Source organism: Neoarius graeffei, chromosome 2, assembly GCF_027579695.1.
Source record: "Neoarius graeffei isolate fNeoGra1 chromosome 2, fNeoGra1.pri, whole genome shotgun sequence".
Lineage (NCBI taxonomy): Eukaryota > Metazoa > Chordata > Actinopteri > Siluriformes > Ariidae > Neoarius > Neoarius graeffei.
In genome coordinates, this window is record NC_083570.1 from 116,536,793 (window position 1) to 116,564,693 (window position 27,901).

The 27,901-nt window shown below is 42.5% G+C and overlaps 1 protein-coding gene across 1 annotated transcript; it reads right to left on the bottom strand.

Moving 5' to 3' along the window:
• Window positions 1–96: 96 nt before the first annotated feature.
• On the bottom strand, window positions 97–27,901 carry LOC132875092 (butyrophilin subfamily 1 member A1-like). The gene is made up of 6 exons (XM_060911703.1): window positions 27,793–27,901; window positions 11,812–11,895; window positions 11,327–11,683; window positions 10,031–10,348; window positions 1,655–1,696; window positions 97–1,494 (listed from the first exon to the last, which is right to left on the bottom strand). Exons 2-6 carry the CDS (start codon window positions 11,873–11,875, stop codon window positions 1,430–1,432), a joined length of 846 nt encoding a protein of 281 aa, XP_060767686.1. The 5' UTR covers window positions 11,876–11,895; window positions 27,793–27,901; the 3' UTR covers window positions 97–1,429.

Here is a 27,901-nt window from a genome sequence, read left to right on the forward strand (position 1 = left end):
TAATATTTTTGTCTCATTTTTTTAACTGTGTTCTCTTTATCTACTTTTAGGACTTGTGTGAAAATCTGATGATGTTTTAGATCATACTTATGCAGAAATATAGAAAATTCTAAAGGGTTCACAAACTTTCAAGTACGACTGTATTATTATTCTTATTTGTATCACAGCACTGTTGAATTCTGGATCCTGATTGGTCAGATTGGTCAGTTCAAAGACATGTGGCTAGTTTAATATGGGAAGGCCTTGGGCTGAGGTGCCCTTGAGTAAGGCACCTAACTCCCAACTGCTCCCTGAGTGCTGTTGGCATGGCTGCCCACTGCTCTAGGTATGTGTGCATGTGTGTGTTCACTGCTTCAGATGGGTTAAATGCAGAGAGGAATTTCACAAGTGTGTGATGAATAAAGTTGTGCTTTTTTACATTATTACATACAAAATACCCAGAGCAGCCTAGGGAGCAGTTGGGGATTCAGTGCCTTGCTCAAGGGCACTTCAGCCATTCTTGCTGGTCCAGGGAATCAAACCAGCAACCTTTTGGTTCCAAAGCTGCTTCTCTAACCATTAGATCATAGCTTCCCCCATGGGCTAATTTGAGTACCTGTTCCTTTAAATGATAATGAGTCACTGCTCACCCCACCCCCTCTTCCACCAGCCAATCAGCTCGCACTTTCATCATAAATATTCATACACAATGGCAGTTCTCAAACCATGAGTGGAGATACTCATTATGTGGGGGTGGGATTATTCTAATGAGCTCTATTTGTGACAAAAAAAGAGAGCCAAATCTGAACATCTTGTTGAAACCCGTTTTCTGAAATATGCAGCCCAAAAAGAAATGGACTTGGTCTTATTTCAGAGTTTGTAGGTTGGCAGGCTCAAGATATCGGAGCACAAGCTCTGAGAAAGTGAGTTTTTCCCAATATGTCCCCTTACAGGGTGAACACACTTCCTGAACTTTTCCAGCTTCTTTATACTGAAGGAATAAATTAGAGTGTGTATGTGGCTCATTATCAGGAAGTTGCAACCTGTTCAAAAGTAATGGAATAAGAACTACTATAGACAAAACAAATCAACAACAAATGTAGACACCTCCACTAAAAACACATGAGATAGATACTGGATTAAAGAATAGATAAAATAGACAGGAGAATCTAGCACCTGTTACGAGCTCTGATTTGTATAAAGCTCTTGGTCATACTGAGTCTCTCTCATGTGCTGATATTGTCGTGTTTCAGCTTCACAGCTTTATGTGGAGATCAATCAGGAATGTGCTGATGGACCTCACAGAGGTATGGCTGTTAAAAATGTAGAAAACATACACTGAAATCTTCCTTGTTTCTTTTTCCTTTTTCCTAACTGAGTCGATTCTGTACTGTGGCTCTGTTGGGCTCAGAGATGTCTCTGTACTCAGACAGATCACACTGATGTTTCCTCAATGCGAGAAAAGAAAACACACGAGGAGGATCAGCAGGCAAGGGCAGTTTATTCCAGCTTCACCTGGAGACAGAGAAATACTTTATTCTAAACATCATTATCAAATAAAATCTTAAATGGTACCTTGGTAGAAATGTGATAAACTTTGATCTGATAAAATTTCAAATATAATGGCAATCCTCATCATTTATATTTATTTAACTTTGGTTTGATATTTACTCACCCGAGTTAGATGGTGGGTCTTCTTTACTCTCTTCAGGTTTTTCTGTAGAGGAAAAAGGAAAAAAAATGTGAGACAAGTCTCTCGTTCACTCTTCTCTCCTCTACAGTTATAAATATTTCTACTTCATAACTGTAAGAACACTGAAACTCATAAATAATACAGCCCGGTGTTTCTCCCAGTCCGCTCCTGCATTTTAAATCTATTTTAAGATCTGAGTCAATATGTCCAGGACAGTGAACCTCAAACACAATAATAAATAACACTTAAAAGATCGAACACTATTGTTTGATTATAAAATAACAATTATGTTTTGTCTGCATATTTAAATAGAAATGTATAAGTAGTAAATTTAGTGAGGTTACAGCTAATCAATTTATTCATAAAAAGCTTACACATCATTCATTTACAAAAAAAAAAAAACAAGCAAACAAATGAAACAAAACCTCCATAACGATTTTTCTCCTATCATGTTTTTCTGAAATGGAACAGACTTTCCTGGAAAATGATCACGTATTAGTCACACACAGGTAGCCATTTTAAATACCCAATAAATACCTGTGGCTGCACATTTTAAATTAAATCTGGAGTCTATCCAGTGTGCAGTAAGGTGAAGCAACAACACTGGGTGAACATCTAAAATCAAAATGTCAGCAGTAAAACTGACTGCAGTCCCATCTGTAAGATGGATCTTACAAGTGGTCATGAACATTATTGTAAAGGTCCTGTATGGCAGTGAAGTGGATGATGTCCTGCAGCTCCAAAAGCTCCAGAAGTTGACATAAATGTCCATTCTCTACAACAGGGACTAGCTGGTCATACAGAGCAATAAGTTCAGCTAATGTCTCTGTAATTTCTCTTGCCATGTTGTTCTGAGGAAACATCTCTTTGAAAATATCCTCCAGTCTTTGTTGCTTTGGAGAAGTATTTTCTTGAGTGACCTGAGTGAACTCGCCGTATTTCTTCAAATGTTTGACTACATTGGTTGTATTTAAAGTGGCTCTGTTGGTATTTCGTACAGTGCATGTGGCTGTTGTGCTATTTTTGTTTTCTAGTTTTGAAACAGTTCCACAACGCAGATGTTTTATGACAGGTGAGCTTCTTATAACATGCTCTACTGTTGCATGCTGTAGAAGTTGTGGACTTAGAGACAGTTACACAAATAAAAGAAAACAAAGCAATGAGGTACAACCCCAAATCAGAAAAAGTTGGGATAGTATGGAAAATGCAAAAAAAAAGAAAAGAAAAGAAAGCATCCATCCATCCATCCATCCATCCATCCATCCATCCATTTTCTTCAGCTTATCTGAGGACAGGTCGCAGTGGCAGCAGGCTAAGCAAGGTATTCCAGGCATCCCTCTCCCCAGCAATGCTTTCTAGTTCCTCCTGGGGGATCCCAAGGCGCTCCCAGGCCAGATGAGATATATAATCTCTCCAGCATGTTCTGGGTCTACCTAGAGGTCTCTTCCCAGTTGGACGTCCCCGGAAAACCTCCAAAGGAGGGCACCCAGGAGGCATCCTATTCAGATGTCTGAACCACCTCAGCTGACTCCTTTTGACATGAAGGAGCAGTGGCTCTACTCTGAGATCCCTCCAGATGTCTGAGCTCCTTACCCTATCTCGAAGGGTGAGCCCAGCCACTCTACGGAGAAAGCTCATTTCAGCTGCTTGTATTTGCGATCTCATTCTTTCAGTCATTACCCAAAGCTCATGACTATAGGTGAGGGGTGGAACGTAGCTTGTCTGGTAAATTGAAAGCTTTGCCTTCCTGCTCAGCTCCCGCTTCACCACGATGGATCGCTACAACGCCAGCATTACTGCTGACGTTGCCCTAATCCACTTGTCCATCTTACTCTCCATTTTACCATCACTTGTGAACAAGACCCTGAGATACTTGAAGTCTTTCACTTGGGGCAGTAACTCACTCCTAACCTGGAGGGAGCACTCTACCATTTTCCAGCAGAGAACCATGGGCTCAGATTTGGAAGTGCTGACTCTCATCCCAGCTGTTTCACTCGTGGCTGCAAACCATCCCAGTGCTTGCTGAAGGTCACGCTCTGAAGAAACCAGTAGAACCACATCATCTGCAATAAGCAAAGATGCAATTCTGCGGTTCCCAAACTGGACACCCTCCTCACCCCAGCTGCACCTTGAGATCCCATCCATGAATATCACAAATAGGATCAGTGACAAGGGGCAGCCTTGGTGGAGTCCAACACACACTGGAAACATGTTTGACTTTGTGCCAAGAAATTGTACACAGCTCACACTTTGGTTGTACAAGGACCGGATGGCTCATAGCAATGGTCCCGATACACCATACTCCCACAGTGCCCCCCACAAGAGCCCCTGGGGACATGGTTGTAAGCCTTTTCCAAATCTACAAAACACATGTAGACTGGCTGGTGATACTACCATGAATCCTCCAACAACCCTGCCAAGGTAAAGAGCTGGTCCACCGTTCCACGGCCAGGACTGAATCTGCATTGCTCTTCCTGGATCTGAGGTTCGACAATCATTCAGAGCCTCCTTTCCAGCACCCTGGAATAAACTTTCCTGGGGAGGCTGAGCAGTGTGATACCCCTATAATTGGAGCACATTCTCCAGTCCCCCTTTTTGAAAAGAGGAACCACCACCCTGGTCTGCCACTCCACAGGCACTGTACCTGACCTCCACGTGACACTGAAGAGGTGTATCAGCCAAGACTGCCCAACAATGTCCAGAGCTTTCAGCATCTCAGGGCAAATCTCATCCACCCCTGGCGCTTTGCCACCAAGGAGCTTCTTGACTGCCTCAGTGACCTCTGTCAGAGATATGGGTGAAGCTTCTCACGAGTCCTCAGACTCCACCTCCTCCAGGGAGGACATATAGGATGTGTTCAGGAGTTCCTCAAAGTGCTCCTTCCACTGTTCAACAATATCCCCAGTCCGGGTCAGCAGTTCTCCCCAGCTGTACACAGCCTGAGGCAAGCCCTGCTTCCCTTTCCTGAGTCACTGAATGCTTTGCCATTCCTTCAGGCCAACCGAAAGTCCTTCTCCATGGCCTCCCCAAACTCCTCCCACACCTGGGTTTTTGCTTTGTTATGGCCAATCCATGACGAGCTCAGAAGTCCAACAACAAAACACCACTTGGGTTTACATCAGGCAGGCCGTTCCTCCCAATCACCCCCCTCCAGATTTCTCCATCATTGCCCATGTGAGCATTGAAGTCCCCCAGGAGAACTATGGCATCCACAGTCAACACCCTTTCCAGGACACCACCCAGACACTCCAAGAAGGCTGAATATTCTGCATTGCTGTTTGGTGCGTAAGCACAAAGAACAGCCACAGTTTTACCCCCTCTGAAAAATTGCCCCCTTAATATGGTGGAGGGGTTTTGGTGTCCTGGTGAGCCTGGGAGATGTGTTGTCGGGGGTGTTAGCCCCTGGTAGGGTCTCCCAAGGCATATTAGTTCCAGGGGAGGGGCCAGATGAAGAGCAATTCTTGAGCCTGATGAAATGGCAGCTGCAGCACCTTGCCTGGGAGTGGGAAACTGGGGCCTCCTCCTGGAGTCAGACCTGGGAGGGGAGCTCACCAGTGAGCATCTGGTGGCCGGGCCTTGGCCCATGGGCCTGGCTGGGCATAGCCCGAAGAAATTACATGTAGCTGCCACCATGTGGGTTCACCATCTGCAAGAATAGGCACTGGGTCGGGTGTATTGTGAGCTGGGTGGCAGGCAAAGGCAGGAGCCTAGGCATGCTGATTGTTGGCAGCACAGAATAGTGATTGGGACAGAAAGAGAAAGTAGTGATTTCTAAATTGACTTTGACTTGTTTTCCATTGCAGACAGAATGAACCCAAGATATTTCATGTTTTGTTGGTCAACTTCATTTCATTTGTTAATATACATCCATTCCTGCATTTCAGACCTGTGACACATTCCAAAAAAGTTGGGATGGGGGCAATTTAGAGCTAGTAATGAGGTAAAACAAACAAATAATGATGTGATGTGAAACAGGTGACTGTAATCATGATTTGGTACAAAATCAGTATCCAGGAAAGGCCCAGTCTTTGAGGAGCAAAGATGTGCTGAAGAGCTCCAGTTTGTCAACAAATGCATGAGAAAATTATTGAAGTGTTCCTCAAAACAATGTGTTCCTCAAAAACAATGTTCCTCAAAGAAAGATAGGAAGGGATTTGGATATTTCACCCTCTATGATGCATAATATCATTAAACCATTCAAGGAACCTGGAGGAATTTCAGTAAATAAAGGGCAAGGGCTCAAGTCTAATCTGAGCACCTGTGATCTCCAATCCCTCAGACAGCACTGCATCAAGAACCGTCATTCATCTGTGGCTGATAGAACCACATGGTCTCAGGATTACTCTGGTAAACCTTTATCAAGCTACAATACGGTGTTACATCCACAAACACCAGTGAAATCTTTACTGTGCAAAAAGGAAGCCTTATGCTAACTGTGTCCAGAAGTGCTGTCAAATTCTCTGAGCATGGAAGCATCTCGGATGGACTATCACACAGTGGAAATGTGTATTGTGGTCAGAAGAATCAGTATTCCAGGTCTTTTCTGAAAAAATGGACACCGTGTGCTCTGAAGACTAAAAGGACCATCCAGACTGTTACCAGGAACAAGTTCAAAAGCCAGGGTGTGTCATGGTATGGGGTTGGGTCAGTGCCCTTGGTAAAGGTAACTTACTCTTCTGGGATGGAGCATTAATGCAGAAAAGTACACTGAGATTTTGGAGCAACATATGCTGCCTTCAAGACGACATCTTTTCCAGGAAGATTTCAATGAGACAATGCAAAACCACATTCTGCACACATTACAAAGGCCTGGCTGTGGAAGAAAAGGGCATGTCCTCTCTGTTCCCAGCAGAGAATGTGTGGAAAATTTAGAAATTAAAAATATGACAATGACAACTCTGTACTGTTGCACACCTGTTTGCAGGAAGAATGGGACAAAAATATCACCTGAAACACTTCATCACTTGGTATCTTCTGTCCATAAACATTCTTTAAGTGTTGTGAGAAGGAACAGAAACATTATAAAGTGGTAAATGCTTTACTGTCCAACTTTCTTTGAGTCATGTTACAAGAAGCCATGGCCCAATAGTTAAAGAAGCAGCTTTGGGACCAAAAGGTTGCTGGTTCAATTCCCTGGGCCTGCAGAAATGGATAAAGTACCTGTGAGCAAGGCACAGAACCCCCACCTGCTCCCTGGGCATATTGTACGGTATGTTGCTCTGGATAAGAGCACCTGCTAAATGCTATTAATGTAAGAAAAGTGTTTTTTTTGGAAATAAAAATCACGAGGCAAAACATTAAATAATGTGCTGTTGTGTTGTTTCGAATGCAATACAGATCAAATATTATTTACAAATCATTTTCATTTTTAACTTCAATTTCAACATACTGTCCCAACTTTTTCTGATTTGTGGTTGGAAATAACAGATATGGATTAGACTTAAACAAACAAACAAACAAACAAACAAACAAACAAACCATCTCAATCCATCTGAATGTGGCTGGATCAACTTTGATACCAAAACGTCACAAAACCCTTCGACTCATATCAGGACATCCCTAATATATCTCAAATTTATAACAGAGTGATCGGATTAAGAACCATTTTAATACTTAATCAGCTCATGTGGCTTTTAGATGAGGATTGAATTGACATCACGCTAACACTTCAAAAGTTAAAAAAAAAAATCCTTTGTGTGACACAAATAACATCCATCCATTATCTGTAGCCACTTATCCTGTTCTACAGGGTCGCAGGCAAGCTGGGCCCATCTCAGCTGACTATGGGCGAGACACACCCTGGACAAGTCATCAGGTCATCACAGGGCTGATACAGAGACAAACAACCATTCACATCTATGGTCAATTTAGAGCCACCAATTAACTTAACCTGCATGTCTTTGTACTGTGGGGGAAACCCACACAGACATGGGGAGAACATGCAAACTCCACACAGAAAGACCCTCGCCAGGCATTTTAAAGGTCATAGGCAAGGGTCGGAGGTGAAACGTAGAATATCAACCTTATTGTCTAGAAGAATGACCCAAAAAGCGAATTCAATCTTTCTAGTGTCTAATTTGCACCCTAAAATTGAATAAAACGGTTAAAAATATACTGTTTTGACCAATTTCCGAAGGTTTGTTTACATCTCACTTATGCGCACTTTCACCGCCAGGGGGCGTCGTCGTGAGGTCATTTAAGCCAAACAGACTGGGAGCAGCTCTGTGTTTACTTGCGAACCAAGCACATGTGTATGGACTTTGGTCGTGAGAGGTTGTATAAAATGTCTGAAAGCGATAGCAATTTTGAAGCAGGAACTCTCCAAATTGAATAACGAGAGGTGAAACCATATATGTATGAACCTATGGCCGTTGCAAAGCAATCGGTGAATGTGGCTCACTGGTTTGACCGTGAGGCCTCGGAATCGGACAGCGACTCGGCCGACTCTGATCGCGGTGACCCCGGACCTCAACAAGACTCGCGCCCAAACGATTTATCCTGGTAGTTATGATAAATTCCTACATTCATCATAATACTAAATAAGAGCCCTTTTGAAGAATAATTAAACCGCCCTCCCTAGTGGATATAGGGAACGATTACTGGACAGCGCGCCGGTCGGCCACATTAGCCTGCCATCCGCGGCATTATACTATTTATAGCCGACTCTAAGCGAGGAAATATCCCTTTGTCTCATTTCCACAATGACTGTACAGGATCCCTCAGGATTCTTGACTTGTCAATTGCAAGCAAAAGTAAAAATGTTTCCCTCCAACCTTCTCCTTTTTGCTTGAGCGTTGCTGCTCCGTTTCTTCTTTGACTGCTTGATTTTGTTTCACGCACATAATCCAATCTCTCTGCCTCGTCTCCTCTTCCGGAAAAAAAACAACTCTGTTGCTCCGCCTCTTCTCCTTTTTCGGAAAAAGCCAACCCACTCGCTCCGCCTCTCCTCCTCTTTTGGAAAAAAAACAACCCTCTGGCGCCGCCTCTTCTCCTCTTTTGGAAAAAGCCAACCCTCTCACTCCGCCTCTTCTCCTTTTTCAGAAAAAGCCAACCCACTCGCTCCGCCTCTTCTCCTCTTTCGGAAAAAAACAACCCTCAGGCGCCGCCTCTTCTCCTCTTTCGGAAAAAGCCAACCCACTCGCTCCACCTCTTCTCCTTTTTAGGAAAAACCCACTCACTCCGCCTCTTCTCCTTTTTCGGAAAAAGCCAACCCACTCGCTCCGCCTCTTCTTGTTTTTAGGAAAAACTCACTCGCTCCACCTCTTCTCCTTTTTCGGAAAAAAACAACCCACTCGCTCCGCCTCTTCTCCTTTTTCAGAAAAAGCCAACCCACTCGCTCCGCCTCTTCTCCTTTTTAGGAAAAAGACAACCCACTCGCTCCGCCTCTTCTCATTTTTAGGAAAAACCCACTCGCTCCGCCTCTTCTCCTTTTTAGGAAAAAGCCAACCCACTCGCTCCGCCTCTTCTCATTTTTAGGAAAAACCCACTCGCTCCGCCTCTTCTCCTTTTTCGGAAAAAGGCAACCCACTCGCTCCGGTTCTTCTCCTTTTTCAGGAAAACCCACTCACTCCGCCTCTTCTCCTTTTTTGGAAAAAGCCAACCCACTCGCTCCGCCTCTTCTCCTTTTTCGGAAAAAGCCAACCCACTCGCTCCGCCTCTTCTCCTTTTTCGGAAAAAGCCAACCCACTCGCTCCGCCTCTTCTCCTTTTTCGGAAAAAGCCAATCAACTCGCTCCGCCTCTTCTCCTTTTTTGGAAAAAGCCAACCCACTCGCTCAGCCTCTTCTCCTTTTTCGGAAAAAGCCAACCCACTCGCTCCGCCTCTTCTCCTTTTTTGGAAAAAGCCAACCCACTCGCTCCGCCTCTTCTCCTTTTTCAGAAAAAGCCAACCCACTCACTCCGCCTCTTCTCCCTTTTTGGAAAAAGCCAACCCACTCGCTCCTCCTCTCTCGGAAAAGGTAAAAACTTCTCCCTGAACCGGTCCCGTTGTTACAGTTCACTGCACAACAGTAAGGCATGTTTTTTTTTTGGAAATTCCTGAACGCACGTCTGCACTCAAGCCGGACAACAATGTCAGTAACCGGAAGTGGACTCAACTCAAGCGGTTTGTTTGGCTTCAATGACGTCACGCGCCGAGTGGTCACAAAAATAGCCGAACAGAAATTCACCATGAGCCACACTAACTTATTTTAATTATTACTTATTAACAATACTTCTTGGGACCAGAAAAAAAATTACAGAGGGTTTTTTAACATATAAAGTTTCAAATGTGCATAAAATTAAAATCGTTGCCTATGAACTTTAAACTTTGTGTCCTGATGTGTGTCATACTCAGGATCATCTGAGACTAATCCACTTACCAAAGACTGAGAGTTTAACTTTCTGGACCAAGACCTGTTCCGTTGTGTGTTCCACGAGCATGGAGCTTTTATAGATGGCTTCATCAGTAACACTGACGTTCCTCAGCACCAGAGAACAGTTTCCTTTAAGCAGCTCGTCCTCAGGAACGTCCACACGACCCTCATATCCTTCACCTGGAAATGACTCTTTACCCTTTCGCTCAAACACAACCTCAGAATCGATATACCACTCAACATAAGGTGTTTGGATGGACGGATCTCTCCATTCACACGGCAGGACAACTGTGGAACCCACTTGAGCTGATATGATCTGCATGTCTGTAGAGATGAGAAAACCTTTTAGGAAATTATCTGATGTGAAGAACATTGTGCTTTTATTTGTTTAATGAAACTAAATGCTCAAACACACAGCTGCTGAACCATAAGATATAAAGGCAACAAATATAACCTGAGGAATTTTTCATGATTCTTCTTTTTTCATGCAAAATGAAAGATGTGAGTATAATGTAGTATAATGCAGTAATATAACACAGTAAAATAATGTAGTTGTATAATGTAGTACTGTAATGCAGTAGGATAATACAAGAGTCGTAGTATAATGCAGTAGTAATGTTGTGGATTAACTCAGAATTTTAGATGTTAATTTTTTGAATATACAACAAAGCAGTTTTACAGTAAAGAATGTCTTTAGATACGGTGTCTTGCAAAAGTATTCATTCCCCTTGGTCTTTGTCCTATTTTGTTGCATTACAAGCTGGAATTAAAATGGATTTTTTGGGGTTAGAACCATTTGATTTACACAACATGCCTACCACTTTAAAGGTGCAACTTGTTTTTTTTTTTATTGTGACAAAAATAATAATTAAGATAAAAAAAACCCCAGAAATCTGGAGTGGAACTACAGCATCTTCCTCAACTCCTGATAAAACCTCTTTATGGCTCTAACAGGCTTTGTGTCTTTGATCGACCGCTTGCTCCGCCCACCTGAAAGTAAAAACCTCTCGCTCAGGAGTTTAAATTGTTGCGTCCTGCAGGATCTCAGTCCTGATGCTCACCTCTAATCTCAACCAGATCCCTCTGAAACTTTCTGACAAGCTTTATCGAAAATAAAACCCTGCACCTCTTACTGATGTCTGTGTTTGTGTGTTTTTCTAACACATCATCTGTTCATTCTAAATAATGTATTAATGCGTCCCTGCAGTAGATGGTGCTGCTGTTCCTTATTTCCAGCTGTGTGATCTGATTCGCTGTGACTTCTGTAATTAGTTAATATTTTACACTGCGGGATTTACTTACAAATTGAGAGTTTAACCCTGCTGAGTACTTGTGGGGGTGTTTTATTTCTGTCCACGTGTTCCATCACAAAAGATTTGTAGACACTATTATCAGTGGCACCATCATCAGTGATTCTGACGTTCTTCAACACCAGAGAACAGTTTCGTTTCAGCAGCTCATCCTCAGGAACATCCACACGTCCCTCATATCCTGGACCTTCTGCTGTACCCTCACTGCTTCGCTCAAACACAAACGCTTCACCGATCTTCCACCGAATCAGTGATGTTTCTGTGAACACATTCTTCAGGTTACATGGCAGGACGACTGTGGAACCCACTTTAGCTGATACAGTAACGTGATCATCTGCACTGATGGAGCCTGTGGAGGGAAACATTACAATCTACATGATTTGTAGCATTTATTTTTTATTTGTAGCATATATATATATTTTTTATTTAATGTTCAGAAATGATGTGCTGTTGGTCCTATAGAACCTGCTCACTCACCCACACAGGCAGCGAAACATAAGATGGAAATATAAAGGAGAGCCATGATGCCTGTAAGACTCATGTGGAGTGTTTACAGAGTTTCTGAAACAAACAAACAAACAAACAAGCAAAAGCAGGTTATAAACAAAAGTGTCATTACATCTGCCTGATTTCACACACAGCTGTAGTGATATTACACATTTACTACACGAGTCATGATTTAATTTCAGAGCATGTTCACCTAAACCCAGTGATTTCAGCGCTCTTATAAAATTATTCCTCATCACACTGCACAAGATCCCAATAAACTCTGCTCTGAAATCTACAGCAGACTGTGTGAGAGTGTGTGTTCTGCACGTCAGATTATCTGATGAAGATCCTCAAGCAATAGGCCTGTGATTAAAGAAAGTTACTACATTCTTCTTAGATCATAGCGATAAGGAAATTAGCTCGTGCAGAAAACAGACTCATATAAATACAAACTAGTGCTCGGTGTCATAGTGGCGATTTTATGCCCTGAAAAAAACATCAGATCCCTTTTATTTACAATCCCACATGTTTCTATGTGTCTCACAATCAGCTCTGAATCTGTTCCATCAGTTCGCCGTCCTCCTCTGGGTGGAGTTCAGACGAGTGTCAGAGCAGCGCTTATGAACTTCCACATACAGAGAGAACTTTGCTGTGGATTGACTTTAGTCTCAGTGGAACGAATGTGATGTGGTGAGAACAAGTGAGATCACCGAGTGTAAAGCTGCTTTAACAAATGTTTTTCTACCTGATGCTTTGTTTTATTTGGGAGATACTTTCACTAAAATCAACTCATTTAATCGAATAAACATTTTTCATTTCATTAAATAAACATAAATTAGGTCAAAACCAACAGTAAAATTGCTTAAAACTGCAGTGTGGAGTTGTGCAGAATACAGATTTGTAATTATTTATTGAGTAAATGTGTCATTTTAACTATAGATTAACCAGTGCAAGATGTTTGTGCTCAATCTTCTAAAAAGCCACATATTCCTCCCACAACATGTCAGTCAGAAATGAATATTAGAAAAGAGGGGAAAATTAAACAGAAGTGTACAGGGTTGGGTTTCCTAAAAGCCTTTTAACACCAAGAGCCTCTTTAACTGCCTCTTAAGATCCATCGTTAAGCTAACATGGTTTTCCAGAACACCACTGGTGCCAAACTAGTCCTTTAGGCCCTGTCCACATGGCAATGGATTCAGGTGAATCTGATAAAATTGTTTATCGTTTCGGCCTGGCGTCCACACGGCACCGGCGTTTTGGGTGCCCCAAAACAAAATCTTTTGAGAACGGGTTCCAGAGTGGAAGATCTGGCAACGGCACCGTTGCAAAGTCGTCTAGATGAGTAGAACGGATTTGTTTACGATGACGTCACAACCACATGACTGTGAATGCTTCACGCCAGGCATAGACATATAAACACAGACGCTGCCTTCCGCGTAGAATCATACGTCATCCTCGCCGCCATATTGGATGGGGCAAAGCAGAGAATAAAGATGCCTCATTCATGTGCTGCGTTTAACTGTACCAACAGGTTTACCGTCCAAACGAGATCACATGGGATTACCTTTCACAGGTGAGACTGGAAAAATACTTTTCATTGTATTTGGTCATTATAACGTAATTTTATGAACAGATTTTTCTGACTTTGTGGCTAATATGAAGTCTCGCGCATAATAGCTGCTCGGTGAAACCTGTCTCCAAACAATTTATAATTTATAAATAAATTTATAATTCATTTCATAGCCCACCCAACCAATTTCACCACCAGCTGTCAGATGGTGATGACACACTTAAAAATAGAAGAGATTGGAAGCATGTTAGACTGTGAAGCAATCACATGGAGCAATCCCATTGTAATATGGTTTAATTGAATTTTTTTTCCATATAGTATAGCACTGTATATTGCAAAAATTGTTTTTGGAGACATTTTATAGCCTATCTGCACGGCATTTAATGAAAGTGATGCGGAGACGGCACGGCTTCAGCAGCGTAAGCACAGCACATTATTCTACACGATCCCCGCTGAGCTCCAAAACATGCCTTGATGTGTAGATATCATTAGTAGCCTACGATAGTAGCAGCGGAATAAAAAAAAAAAGTTTAGGTCACACCTCCCACGGAATATTGACGGGTATTTCGCACACTATTTATAACCATCACATTAAAAGTTATATGTGTTGTTTTGATGCCTGTTTGTTTCCCAAATATATACGTGTGTGTCTTAATGGGTGAATAAAAGGCATGGAGTTAAATATTATTGTAGAAAGGGGCTTTATGAAGTTCAGTCCATTTACTTGCATTGGTTTACAGGGAAGATTTGCCGCATCCAATATGGCGGACACTCTGACGTATCCCAGCAACGGGCCACCAGCTCAATGTGGCGTCTATGTTTATATGTCTATGACGCCGGGTAGAAGAAGGGGTTTATGCGCATGCGTCCTTACTTCTTCTATTGTTCTGGTGTCTCCGATGGGACCGTCTTACAGCGCACATAGAGGTGTGGCATGTGTATTGCATCGTTTTCAGCAAGCGTTGCGTTGCCATATGTACTTGATATTTTACTGATCTGTTGCCCATGTGGACGCGATATTTTTTTTAAAATCTCGTTGCCGTTGTCGTGTGGATGTAGCCTTAGTTCACTCTGGTTACAATGGACCTGGATCACTCTTTCACGAGAAAGAATCTCTAAGATCTCACTCACAGACGAATACAGAGAATGCGCATATGCCTCCGAGGGACTCTCACAGTCAACAGGCAGAGACTGTTGTTGAATCTGCTGTCTGTATTCAATTATGTTTCTTGTACATTGCAAGTATATCGAGTTAATTAGGAAATAAATATATGCAGAACATTATGAAGATATTTCTATGTTATGGAATTACATATGGATATCATGATGTCACATTGATATTGCCATATTTTAATCAAATTTAACTCCATTAGGTGAGTGATTATCTCATTTAGTGTCAGAAATGAAACAAATTTCTGTGCCTCTAACATTGTACTAAAACTATAAGGGCAAAATATTGCCAACTTGGCATTGTGGAGAACAGTTGAAATAACGATGGCTGCACTCCAGCAAATCCACTCTGAAACTCCACTTGTCTGACCAGCAGGTCTAGTTTTGCCCATTTAAGGCCCTTCTGCTCCTGATGGTGCTGCTCCCTTTGGTCATGCAGGTCTTGGAGTAACTGGAGTGGCTCCTTTTCAGTGTTGACCAGCTCTCAGCTGGACTGACTGGTCCAGCTCTTGGCCAGCAGGACTCTGACTGCCTGTAGACTGGCAGCCGAGAGGGTTCAGGAGATGAGGAGGCAGTGGGGCCATGTGGGTGGGGAGTCACTGTGGTCTGGGGAGGCAGATGATGTTTAGATTCCTCCTTCCAATAGACATCGATGCCTCCAGATCTGCCCTCTGTGGCTGTTTTCCCCAGTATTGCAAGGACCCGTTCATCCTCTTGGGTCAGGGGAGCCACAGTGGACACGCCACCACTGGTCACCCTATCCCTCTCTCCTCACTTCTGCTCCCCTCCTCTTTGATTGGCTGGAGAAGTCCTGCCACTTTTTCCTTACTTCTTCTGCACTCTTGATTAAGCTCTTGATTTGGTGGTAGTGAAATGCGCGGGTACATGGTATTTAGCTTATTATTTGCTCATTCTTTCATGCGAACGTTTGTTCATTTAATTAAACAAATACACTTGGGAAAAAATATATTATTGTCCAAAAATGGAAAAATTAGTTATTATATTTTATATGCTCATCCATTATCCATAACCGCTTATCCTGTACAGGGTTGCAGGCAAGCTGGAGCCTATCCCAGCTGACTGTGGGCGAGAGGCGGGGTTCACCCTGGACAAGTCGCCAGGTCATCACAGGGCTGACACATACAGACAAACAACCATTCACACTCACACACCTATGGTCAATTTAGAGCCACCAATTAGCCTAACCTGCACATATTTGGACTGTGGGGGAAACCAGCGCACCCAGAGGAAACCCACACAGACACGGTTAGAACATGCAAACTCCACACAGAAAGGTCCTCGTCAGCCACTGGACTCGAACCCACAACCTTCTTGCTGTGAGGTGACAGTGCTAACCACTGCACCACCATGCCGCCTATAGTAATATATGTAATAACGATACAATATATTATCATGTTTTAAGCACTTTATATTTCATTGCTTTTTGGTGAAAAACAAATGCCGTTTCAAGTTTATTTGTACAGCGCTTTTAACAATAAACATTGTCGCAAAGCAGCTTTACAGAATTTGAACGACTTAAAACATGAGCTAATTTTATCCCTAATCTATCCCCAATGAGCAAGCCTGTGGCGACGGTGGCAAGGAAAAACTCCCTCAGACGACATGAGGAAGAAACCTCGAGAGGAACCAGACTCAAAAGGGAACCCATCCTCATTTGGGCAACAACAGACAGCCTGACTATAATATTAACAGTTTTAACAGGTATAACCCTCAACTGTCCTCATGGGGCCGTCCTTCACAGGAGTGGGGCGATAAAACTCCGACCAGACACAGGGCACCAGGATGGATCAAGCAGGTCCAAGGGGCAGAAGAGGCCAGCATCTCAATCCCAGGATCAACATGTAACTCAGAGGGACAGATGGGGGGGGGGGGGAGAGAGAAAGAAAACACGTTGTTAGGTATGCCCTAAAAATGACAAGTATTAAATCTGTGTGGTAGGCTCGCAGAGACGAGAGTCTTTACATCAGGCATGACGCACAATGGCATGTTAATATGGTAAAAAATATATCATGACCTGCTCTGGCTGGATGCTTGATTGGGTGATGGGAGCACACTCCTCAGCAATGATGAGATGCAGATGGGACTCTTAGGCCTGGCCAAGACAATTCAGTTACATTTCACCGGGTCTGGGACATGCGACAGAATGTCTGACGGCCGATTCCCTGCAGGCTACGATAGCCAGTCGAGGTCCCCACCGTCTCCACCAAAAGATTTCCTGTTGACTCCATGTAACTCAGAGGGACAGATTTGGGGGGGGGGGAGAGAAAGAAAACACAGGTGGTTAGGTATGCCCAATGTCACCTGAATAAGTAGGAACAGTATACATATTGCACCGAGTACAAGCAGGGACTCCGGCAACTAACTATGACAGCATAACTAAAAGGAGAGAGCCAGAAGGTAACACAGGCATGAGGGAGCCCCGGGACATAAAGCAGCCAGCCACTGCACCGTCAACAAACTCGAGTGAGCAAGCGAGTGGGGACTGACAGCATCCATACATCCCAGTTTACCAAAACACTCTATGTCTGAGGACCCTCCAGATCTACTCCTTTACCTCATAAACACCATTAACAAAAGGCTTGACTAAACAGATATGTTTTCAGCCTAGACTTAAATGCTGAGACTGTGTCTGATTCCCGAACATTACTTGGAAGGCTGTTCCATAACAGTGGGGCTTTGTAAGAAAAGGCTCTGCCCCCTGATGTAGCCTTCACTATACGAGGTACCAGCAGATAGCCTGCACCTTTTGATCTAAGTAGGCGTGGCGGGTCATAGAGGAGCAGAAGTTCACTCAGGTACTGTGGTGCGAGACCATTTAGTGCTTTAAAGGTCAATAGTAGTATTTTATAATCAATACGAAATTTGATTGGGAGCCAATGCAGTGTGGATAAGACAGGCGTGATGTGGTCATATTTTCTAGTTCTAGTAAGGACTCTTGCTGCGGCATTTTGAACTAACTGGAGCTTGTTTACAGTAAATCCTCTAATACTGGCCTGTATTCCATTACTGGCTGGGACTCTAATATTGGCCGGTCTCGCTGTCGGAGGAGGTAAATAATGGCCGGACTCTAATACAGGCCGGGGCTATAACCAACGATGTTTCTGAGATCATAGTGGCCTTACACAATCGTTCCGATCTGAAAGACAATTGTGATCAGTGGCGCCGCCAGGCGTATGGCCGTACGCACTAGGCGTACCTTGGGGAGAGAGAGATTTTTTTTTAAATTATAATTGTTACCTGAATGCTTTGGCAATGCAACATAATTTGAGAAAGAGAGAGAGAGAGAGAGAGAGAGAGACGTGTGTGTGCCGGCGCATTTGTGTGCTTCAGGAGTGGGCGGGGTGTGCGTGACCAAGAAAGCTCATTGGTCAATGCAGATATACTTTTCTTGCACCACTGAGATTCTCTCCAGTTTTGAGAAACGGAGACAGACAATCGTCAGCAGTCAGAGCTTGTGCGAGAATTTATTGAGAAGCGAGTCAAAAATGAGTAAACGAACCCTGAAACAAACGAGCTTGTTTCAGACTTTTACGAAAAAGTCCAAAAGCAGTGATCCAGGGGTGTCATCTGCTTGCCAGTCCTCTCCAGTATCAGCTAGTAACACGGCACCGGCAGCTTCCACTCCTCCGCAACCGAGCGGCAGTACGCTGCAGCTGGATGCTAGCTCAGTTCCTTTGAGGGAACTGCCTTCATCTACCTCTGAGTTTGAAACTAGCCATACATCCAGTGAATTTCATATAAGAACACCTACATCTCCCCCATGTCCCTTACGATCAGAAGTAGATGGTTGCTCCACCTTGCTGACAAATGAGCCATCAGATAGCTTTACTAATGAGCCACGAGTCAGCCCGCTATCACTGACATCAGATTTATCAGACATAGGTAAACTTCAACCAGATGCCTTAAAATGTGCACCGGACTCTGTAAAGCTCAATGTCCTACAGAACCGCTTCAAACCAGACAGAGGGTGGGTGGCTCCTTCTACTCTGATTTTCGGTAAACTCAGAAAAATACCCGAGGAGTTTTTCAGCGAGTCTCTGTACCCCACGTTGCGCTACAGTGTGTGTCAGAGTCGTGCGTGCGGTAGTGCTGAGCAAGTTCACTAGATTCTAATCGAGGCTATAAAGAGTTTATTGTTTATTGTCGTGTGTAGTTCACATATGTTGTTCAAATATCAGCCTGTGTTCATGGAAGGCTATTGTTCAATTTCAAGTTAAAGTTCTATCGTTGTTTTGTGTATAAGCCTATAGATCGACTCTTCATAGAAACTGCAGCACGCAAGCGTTTTTTTTTTTTTGGGGGGGGGGATTACACCGCTAGTGCGTACCTTACAGTTCAACCCTGCAGGCGCCCCTGATTGTGATTACCGGTAGGTCTGGTGGTAACCAGGCAACCAAGCATCAACTTGACTCGAACGTGAGACTTCAAATAGAAATAGAGGCCTGCCTCTAATTCTGGCCTCCTTCCAATAATGGCCTGGACCAAGATGCACTTGAGTGAAATAAAGGCCCCGGCCTATATTAGAGGATTTACGGTATGCACTTATTGGAACATCCAGACAGTAAGGCATTACAATAATCCAACCTGGAGGTAACGAAAGCATGAACTAGTTTTTCTGCATCATGCAATGACATTAAATTTCTTATCTTTGCAATATTTCTGAGATGAAAGAAAGCTATCCGGGTGATGTTATCAATGTGAGTTTCGAATGAAAGACTGGGGTCAATAATCACTCCGAGGTCTTTTACTGCTGCACGTGAAGAAACAGAAAGGCCATCCAGAGTTACTGTGTAATCAGAAAACTTACTTCTAGCTGTATGTGGTCCTAGCACAAGTACTTCAGTCTTGTCAGAGTTAAGCAGAAGGAAATTAACGAGCATCCAGTGTCTAATGTCCTTAACACATTCCTCAATTCTATTAAGCTGGTGTCTCTCATCAGGTTTTGCAGAGACATACAACTGTGTGTCATCAGCATAACAGTGGAAACTAATACAATGTTTACGAATAATATCGCCCAGAGGTAACATATATAGAGAAAAAAGCAGTGGACCCAAGACAGAACCTTGTGGAACACCAAACTTTACCTCGGTACGTCTAGAAATATCACCATTTATATCGACATACTGATAACGATCAGTTAGATAAGACCTGAGCCAGGAGAGGGCCATTCCCTTAACTCCCACAACATTTTCTAGTCTATCCAGAAGAATGGAATGATCAATGGTATCAAATGCTGCACTAAGGTCAAGCAACACAAGTAGCGAGACACAGCCCTGATCAGACGCCAACAGTAGGTCGTTTACTACTTTAACCAGTGCTGTCTCTGTGCTATGATGAGGTCTAAATCCTGACTGATACATTTCATGGATGTTATTCCTATGTAAATATGAGCATAACTGCTGTGCCACAGCTTTTTCAAGGATCTTGGAGATAAAGGGGAGGTTTGATATTGGCCGATAATTGGACAGCCGACAGGGATCAAGGTCAGGTTTTTTAATCAGGGGTTTGATAACTGCTAGTTTAAAGGATTTGGGTACATAGCCAATCATAAGAGAAGAATTTATTATTTTTAGAAGCGGTTCAATTACTCCAGGCATTATCTGTTTGAATGGATGTGTCGGTAAGGGATCTAGTACGCAAGTTGAGGCTTTTGATGTAGAGATTAATGAGAGTAATTCAGTTTCTTTTAGGGGAGTAAAACATTCTAACTGATGATCTGATACAGTTATATTGTTAACTACAAGGTCACTTTCATTGTCTAACCTTAAATTAGTAGTTTGAATTTTTTGTCGGATATTCTCAATTTTGTCATTAAAAAAATTCATGAAGTCGTTGCTACTACATACTGCAGGTGTGCATGTGTTGATAGTGGACTTATTCCTGGTTAATTTTGCTACAGTATTAAATAGGAATCTAGGATTATTTTTGTTATCTTCTATTAGGGAGGAGAGATATGTTGATCTCGCAGCACTAAGAGCTTTTCTATACTTCAGGAAGCTCTCCTTCCAAGCTAATTTGAACACTACCAATTTTGTTTGACGCCATTTACGTTCCAATTTTCGAGTGGTCTGTTTTAATGTGCGAGTGTCATCATTATACCAGGGTGCTAATTTTTTGTCTCTGACCATTTTCCTTTTTAGAGGAGCTACATTATCTAAAGTATGGCGGAATGTTGACTCTAAGCATTCAGTTGCCTGATCGAGTTCTGCAGGGGCTGACAGTGACCCAAGCAAAGTTGACAGCTCTGGGAGATCATTTATAAAGCTCTGTGCAGTAGTTGACGTGAAAGTACGTTTAATACAGTAGCGTGGTGAGGTGCATATATTATTACTCAGACATATTTTGAATGAGATGAGACAATGATCTGAGATAACTTCAGACTGTGGAAGTATGACTATATTGTCTACGTTTAATCTGAATGTTAGTATTAGATCAAGGGTGTGACCACCATTATGGGTCGGTCCTATGACATTCTGCTTAATCCCGACTGAATCTAAGATGGACACAAACGCTGTTTTTAAAGGGTCTTCTGGGTTATCAAAGTGAATATTAAAATCTCCGACAACTAAAGCTTTGTCTAAGGAAATAACCAAATCTGAGATAAAATCTGCAAATTCAGAAAGAAACTCAGAATATGGCCCCGGGGGCCTGTAAATAATAAGCAATGGAATTAACTGGGTAGACTTATTTTTTGAGGCTACATACATTATATGAGTATGAAGAACTTCAAATGTATTAAATTTATAACCAGGTATGTGTGTTACACCTAGATAATCGTTATAAATAACCGCGACGCCTCCTCCTCTGCCAGTTAGACGAGGCTGGTGTATATAACTGTATCCAGGAGGACTCGCTTCATTTAATGCTATATATTCATTTGGCTTAATCCATGTTTCTGTTAAACACAGTACATTAAACTCCTGATCAGTAATGAGTTCATTAACCATTAGCGCTTTAGATGTAAGAGATCTAATATTTAATAGCCCCACCTTTAGATCAAAGGTGCTGGCAGCAGCTGTACAGTCAGTCTGATCTAATTTTATATTGATTAGGTTACTGGAACAAACTCTCTGAAAATTTCTACCTTTTTGTTGAGCTCGGGGAACAGACACAGTCTCGATGTAGTGGGCCCTGAGTGACGACTCTGTGCAGCTAGCAGACAGTCGGTTTAGCCTGTTCGTCTGCTCCCTGGCCTTGGCTCTGGATTGTCAGAAATTAACTAGGCCTGTTCTGAGACTATGACCTATGCTGCAGGAAATGAGAGCAGCACCTTCCCGAGTGGGATGGATACCGTCCCGCCCTAACAGGCCAGCAGTGCCCTCAAAATTAGCCCAATTATCTATAAAGCCCACACTGTTTTCAGAGCACCACCTGGACAGCCAGCAGTTCAGCGACCATAACCTGCTGTAAGCTACATCGCCACGCCGCATTGGGATGGGGCCAGAGCATACTACAGCATCGGACATCGCCTTCGCTAATTTAAACACCTCTACAAAGTTACTCTTAGTAACCTCAGACTGACGAAGGCGTATATCATTAGCTCCTGCATGGATAACTATCTTTGAGAACCTGTGCTTGCCTAGGACCCTAAGATTACCTGCTATGTCCAGCGCCCTGGCTCCCGGTATACACCTGACTAAAGCTGCTGGTGCCCCTAAAGGCTGAGCTAATTTCACGTGCCGTATGATAGAGTCCCCTATAACCAGAGCTCTTTCAGGTTTCTCAGTGGGTGCATCACTAAGGAGAGCAAACCTGTTCGGCACGTGACGCGGAGAGGAGTGGTGCTCCCGTGGGCGAGCCTCTGCGGTAGCTTTGGCTCTACGCTTATGCCGCCGAGCCGTCACCCATTCGCCCCGCTGTAAGGGCTCTAATGCCGGAGTTGGGGGATTGCTAACTCCACCTAGGGCGTCCAGACTTTCCCTAACAGAAACTACACTGTTCTGACGCTCACTAACCTGCTCTAAAGCCTGGACACGCGCTTCTAGCACTGAAATCTTCTCCGTCAGAGAGCTAACTAATCTGCACTTATCACAAGTAAAGCTAATAGAGCTATCGCTAGTGACGGAGGAAGAATGACTAAACATCCTGCACTCAGCACACTGAACAGGCTGAAGGTGTGCCATGATGAAAAGATTCACGTACCTTAAATGAAGATCTGTTGATATTAAAGCAGATCAGATGGCCTCCGCTTGTGGAGGAGAAAAAAAGAAAGCTTCCGGTCTCGGGGTTCTTCCGAAAAAAGAAAGAGAAAAAACCGGGGAAAAAAAACGGAAAAAGGAAAGCGAAAGTGAAAAGTACAAAAATGAAAGCGACAGTATGATAAAAATGAAGACGATACTGGAAATTTATTTATAGAAAAAAAGTTAAAAAAGGATTAGTAATTAACGCCGGCACTCGCGGGAAAAAAGACTCGGCGCGAACAACTCAGGAAACAGGAAGTGCGTAATAGGAAGTCCATGTGACATCATCGACTGGATTTAGCCACTACTAATGCGATTAGAAACTACATTACGAATGCTTTTCATGAGCACGCATGTTGCAGAGCTCTTACGAAGAGTCCTTCCTCCAAGTGTGTTTGGAAAAACCAAGTACAGAGACAAAGTTTGTTGCTTAAGAGCATCTTTAAACTTGTTCTTTTAGCCCGAAAGTGTAACATTATCCAGACCCTCCAGGATTTCACGATTTGCAACTTCAACGCAAATTCAACCAATCCCCGCGAATTCAGGGCGGTGTTGCAATTATATCCAATCACCACAACTTTCCCGCAAATTTGACCAATCGTTGGTGACATTGGTATTTTATTTTCCATTGTTTACCCTGGTGAAAAATAAATGTGCTAAGTGTACTAAAATTTAGCATACTTTTGTGTACTTGAAGCCACACTAATCATCAATATACTTCAAGTGTGTTTATGATTAGTTAACTTGAGGCATGCTATTTTGGAATAACTAATTTTGTACTAAATATATTTTAATTGTAATTAAATTGTAGAAAAGTGCAACTTGAAGTGTATTTAGTGTACTTTTTAGGGCTGTAACAATATGCGTATCGAAATCGCGATACGCAGAGCCACGATCCGTGTCGAGATACAAGAAGGCAGAATCACGGTACACCCTTTCAAACTTCTCCTCAGCCCAAAAACAGAGGTGCTTCCAAACTTCAATTTATGAATACTTTACTTTTTATTTAAATTACATTTTAAACTTACTTAAATTACTTTTATTTTTTATATCTATTAGTAAGTCGTTTTTTCGCCGACCTGCGACAATCTTCTGTGAGTCACGCAACGTCCACACTCGCCACTGGCAACCATATGACGTCCTTGGCCACCAGAGCATTCATTTCTTTTAAGCGGTCGCCATTCTGGTTGCGACGCGGGGAGTGAATCTGTAAACAAGCAGCTCACTGGCTGGCTAGGTGTGCCACAAGCCAATCACAATCATCGACAAAGCTGCCTTGACCGGAAAGGCATGCAGTGTTGCCAGATTGGGCGGTTTTAGGTGCTTTTTGGCGGGTTTTGAACATATTTTGGGGTGAAAAACATCAGCAGTATCTGGCAACACTGAAGGCATGTCTGCTTGGGCGTTAGCGGCAGTTACGCAGAAGCCTTCTGCGGCAGTTACACTTTGACACGCGAGCAATGTTTCACTATAAAAATTCTGTAATTTCCATCTGTTTTCCATGATCACAGAAACTCATTGGCCCTATGAGAGTGAGACAGTGAGAGAGCCACCCCTATACCCCCCCCCAAAAAAAAAAAAATCTTAATGGATTTACACGATTTGGAAAAATGACTTTTTGAACCGAAAAAACCAGAGCTTCCGGCTCAACAGTATTATTTTGAGAAATAAAACAATCTTTGGATATAGATACATTTGTTCATTTTTGCATACATACTAATTCTCTGCAGTGGTCTGAATTATTTGTTATTAAATAGTTCATGTAAGTAAGTAAATGTTAATGAGTCAAATTTACTACTTTAAAAAAACATATTTAAAAAAAATCGTGGGTGTATCGAATCGTGGGTCAAAAATCGTGATACGACTCGAATCGGGAGTTGGGTGTATCGTTACAGCCCTAGTACTTTTATGTGCTAAAATGGAACAACTTAAAGTATATTTTGTATACTTTAAGTATATGACTTTATATGTACTAATATATGCTTAATTAGTCAAATTAAAGTGTACTTTGTTTGTATTATACTACACTTTAGAAATTAGTACACTAAGTACACTTTAGAAATTGCTCATAACTTTCACTTAAAGTATATTTTAGTATAGTATATTTCTATAAAGTGTAATATAGTATAATTATTTTAAAGTGTGTTAAAAGTGTTAGCGTGAAAGCGTGATGTTAGTATACTTTTTATATATTTACAAAAAGTACAATTTGTGTAAGTACATATTCAATATACTATTGAAAATATGAATATACTTTAAATACAATAAAGTACTTTTTTTTCGCCAGGGTAGGCAGCTTCAGCATTAGATTCTGTTCAAATTGTTTTTTTTTCTTCTATGAAGCCTGAGCCATTTATTTTATTAGTTTATAATTATTGTTTAATTTAGTCTTCAGGAGAGACTGCCTGCACACAGTACTAGTATTAATAGTTTTTTTTCTTACATGAAAGCTGAGGCATTTATATTATATTTTAAGGTAACTTCATGTTGTGCTGTGAGGTTCTCTGCACTTTAACTTTTGAACCAACAGGTGCATTTGGATAAGTAAAGCCTATTTTTCTGCATTTTTGTAGTCCTGGTAATCTTTTATATTGGTAAAGTTGTTTATAGGACCATTTCTCAGTGTCTTTGTTTTTTTAATCAATAGTTTTTCAGTAATAACTTAATATTTAACATATCACTCAATTTTAATCACAAAAAGAGAAAATCGCAACAATTTCTCGCAACTTTCACTTCCTCCTGCAATGTAATCACAACAAAAACCTAAAAAACACCGCAACTTTCATCGCAATTTTTTGGAAAAAAACCCCACAACATCAGACATTTTAGCCCACAACAATCACAAAAAAGGCCCGCGAAATCCTGGGGGGACTGATTATCGGGAAACCCACCCCAGTACTGTTTGGCCATGAAGTCATGAATAAACAAAATCCAACTCGCTTTCATGAAACAATGCCAGGAGCTAAAATCCTGCTCTGTCACTAAATTACATCATTTTCGATTATTTTAGTAAAGAGAAGAGGCTACAGAACAGGCCCGGCGCCATGGGGGGCTGAAAGGGGGCGTTGCCCCCTCGTGGCTACAGCCCCGCCCCCTCAACGGAGACTCAGATCACTTAATTGTTTTCTTAGGAAAATATAATGTATTATAGACGTATTAATAATTTGCATTTTCAAATACGAAATATTAAGTGGTTGCGCATTGCACAAAAATACATTTCACATAAATCACTACTAAAACTGGCACGGTAGAACAAATCTGATTGGTTGTTATGATTCTTACGTTGCAATCGTAGAATTCAACTGTATTAAGGTAGGATTATTTCAAAAAGCCTTAATTTAATGTTAACCCTGTTTTAGACATATGTATCAATCCTAACTACTGGGGACTAGTTATTGTGGGTGTGTGTGTGAAATGCTGACACAGCCGCGCACACACAGACCTGTGATAAGGACAAGGGGCGGGGTCATGCGGGCGGGCGGGGGTTTTACATGCACACTTACAAGTGCACTGTCTCTGCAATATCCTGTAATGTTTACGGGAGTAGTCTTTCCCCCACCGAATTAAATGAATTCAATCACAATATTGTGAATCCATTTTCTTTCTTTGTAGGCTAAGTTTATCTCCGTTTATGTCGGTGTATGTGTTCATATATGGTCCGCTTTGTGCGCAAATAGCGTAAGAATATGTGTCGTTGACGTCACCCCCCATGCAGCGGGGGTGAAAATTCATCACTTCAGAGTGTTTAGTCCCCTACACGCCTAAACTGGGATCGCGGATTAAGTGGTTAGCGTTGACTCGGTGCGAGTCAGGAAGGCTATTACTGGTGCAGCCGCGGGGTCTGTTGATTTTTTTTTAAAATTATGATTTTGGCCGGCGGCACGGTGGTGTAGTGGTTATCACTGTCGTCTCACAGCAAGAAGGTCTGGGTTCGAGCCCCGGGGCTGGTGAGGGCCTTTCTGTGCGGAGTTTGCATGTTCTCCCCGTGTCCGCGTGGGTTTCCTCCGGGTGCTCCGGTTTCCCCCACAGTCCAAAGACATGCAGGTTAGGTTAACTGGTGACTCTAAATTGACCGTAGGTGTGAATGTGAGTGTGAATGGTTGTCTGTGTCTATGTGTCAGCCCTGTGATGACCTGGCGACTTGTCCAGGGTGTACCCCGCCTCTCGCCCGTAGTCAGCTGGGATAGGCTCCAGCTTGCCTGCGACCCTGTAGGACAGGATAAAGCGGCTACAGATAATGAGATGAGATGATTTTGGCCGCCGAGCCAAGTACCTTAGACTTGCATTGGCGTTTTGTTTTCATGCCGCGGAGCTATTTGTATGTATTTTAAATTTAAAGGACTTGCCTGTAGGTTTGTGTGTGTTGTTTTATGTTTGGCATCTTTCCGGTTGTACCGCGTGTCTGTGAGAAAATCGGAGGGGAGGGTTAACAGGTGGGCACGGGTGCTGATAAAGCGCAGCTGCCCTGGTAATATGCCACATGATTTTCCCGGACTAAAGCAACCTTCGGGGCCGTGGTGGTTTTGTGGTTGGCGCAGTTAATTGTTTGAAACACGTTGTCAGACCGCCATCACTACTACACACTATATGAAAAAATATTTGCCCCCTTAGTAAACTGTTCCTGGCGCCGGGCCTGCTACAGAAATACATCTTTCAGTGCACATCTGGATCCGTGACTCTGGGTTTTTCCCTGTAAAGAATAATTCACGGAGGAATCAGGAAGAAGTCAGCTTTTATACACGAGTCAGAGTTTACTGGTGATTTTTCTCCTTGAATACTTGATATTTATTCACTATTAGGTGGATGTTTGTAACCTTAATGATGAATTTCTCCCTCTGTAAAAGTAATTCTGACTCAGAAATGAATTATCTGCTCTTAGAGGGAGTTCCCTCCAGTAGGATTCACATTCTACTGTCGGGGGGAAAACACACACACTGAAGGACAGTCACTGGTCATTTAAACTATCGAAAAGACAGTCCATAGATTTAAATAAACAAACATCAATAAGAATTCAAAACTGAGCCTTACCCTGGTGATGGAAGATGATTTCTTGTGATTCAGAACGAGTTAAATAAATGTTTGCGTTTAGGAGCTTCTGCTGTCAGCCGCTGTTATCAGAACAGCGGCTGTACCGTAG

Excerpts from the sequence above, each read along its gene's own strand:
- LOC132875092 (XM_060911703.1), bottom strand. The coding sequence starts at position 11,875 with ATGAGTCTTACAGGCATCATGGCTCTCCTTTATATTTCCATCTTATGT. Across the intron at positions 10,349-11,326 it reads CAGGGTTAAACTCTCAATTT|ACATGCAGATCATATCAGCT; the intron begins GTAAGTAAATCC and ends TCATCTCTACAG. Across the intron at positions 1,697-10,030 it reads AGTTAAACTCTCAGTCTTTG|AAAAACCTGAAGAGAGTAAA; the intron begins GTAAGTGGATTA and ends TTTCCTCTACAG.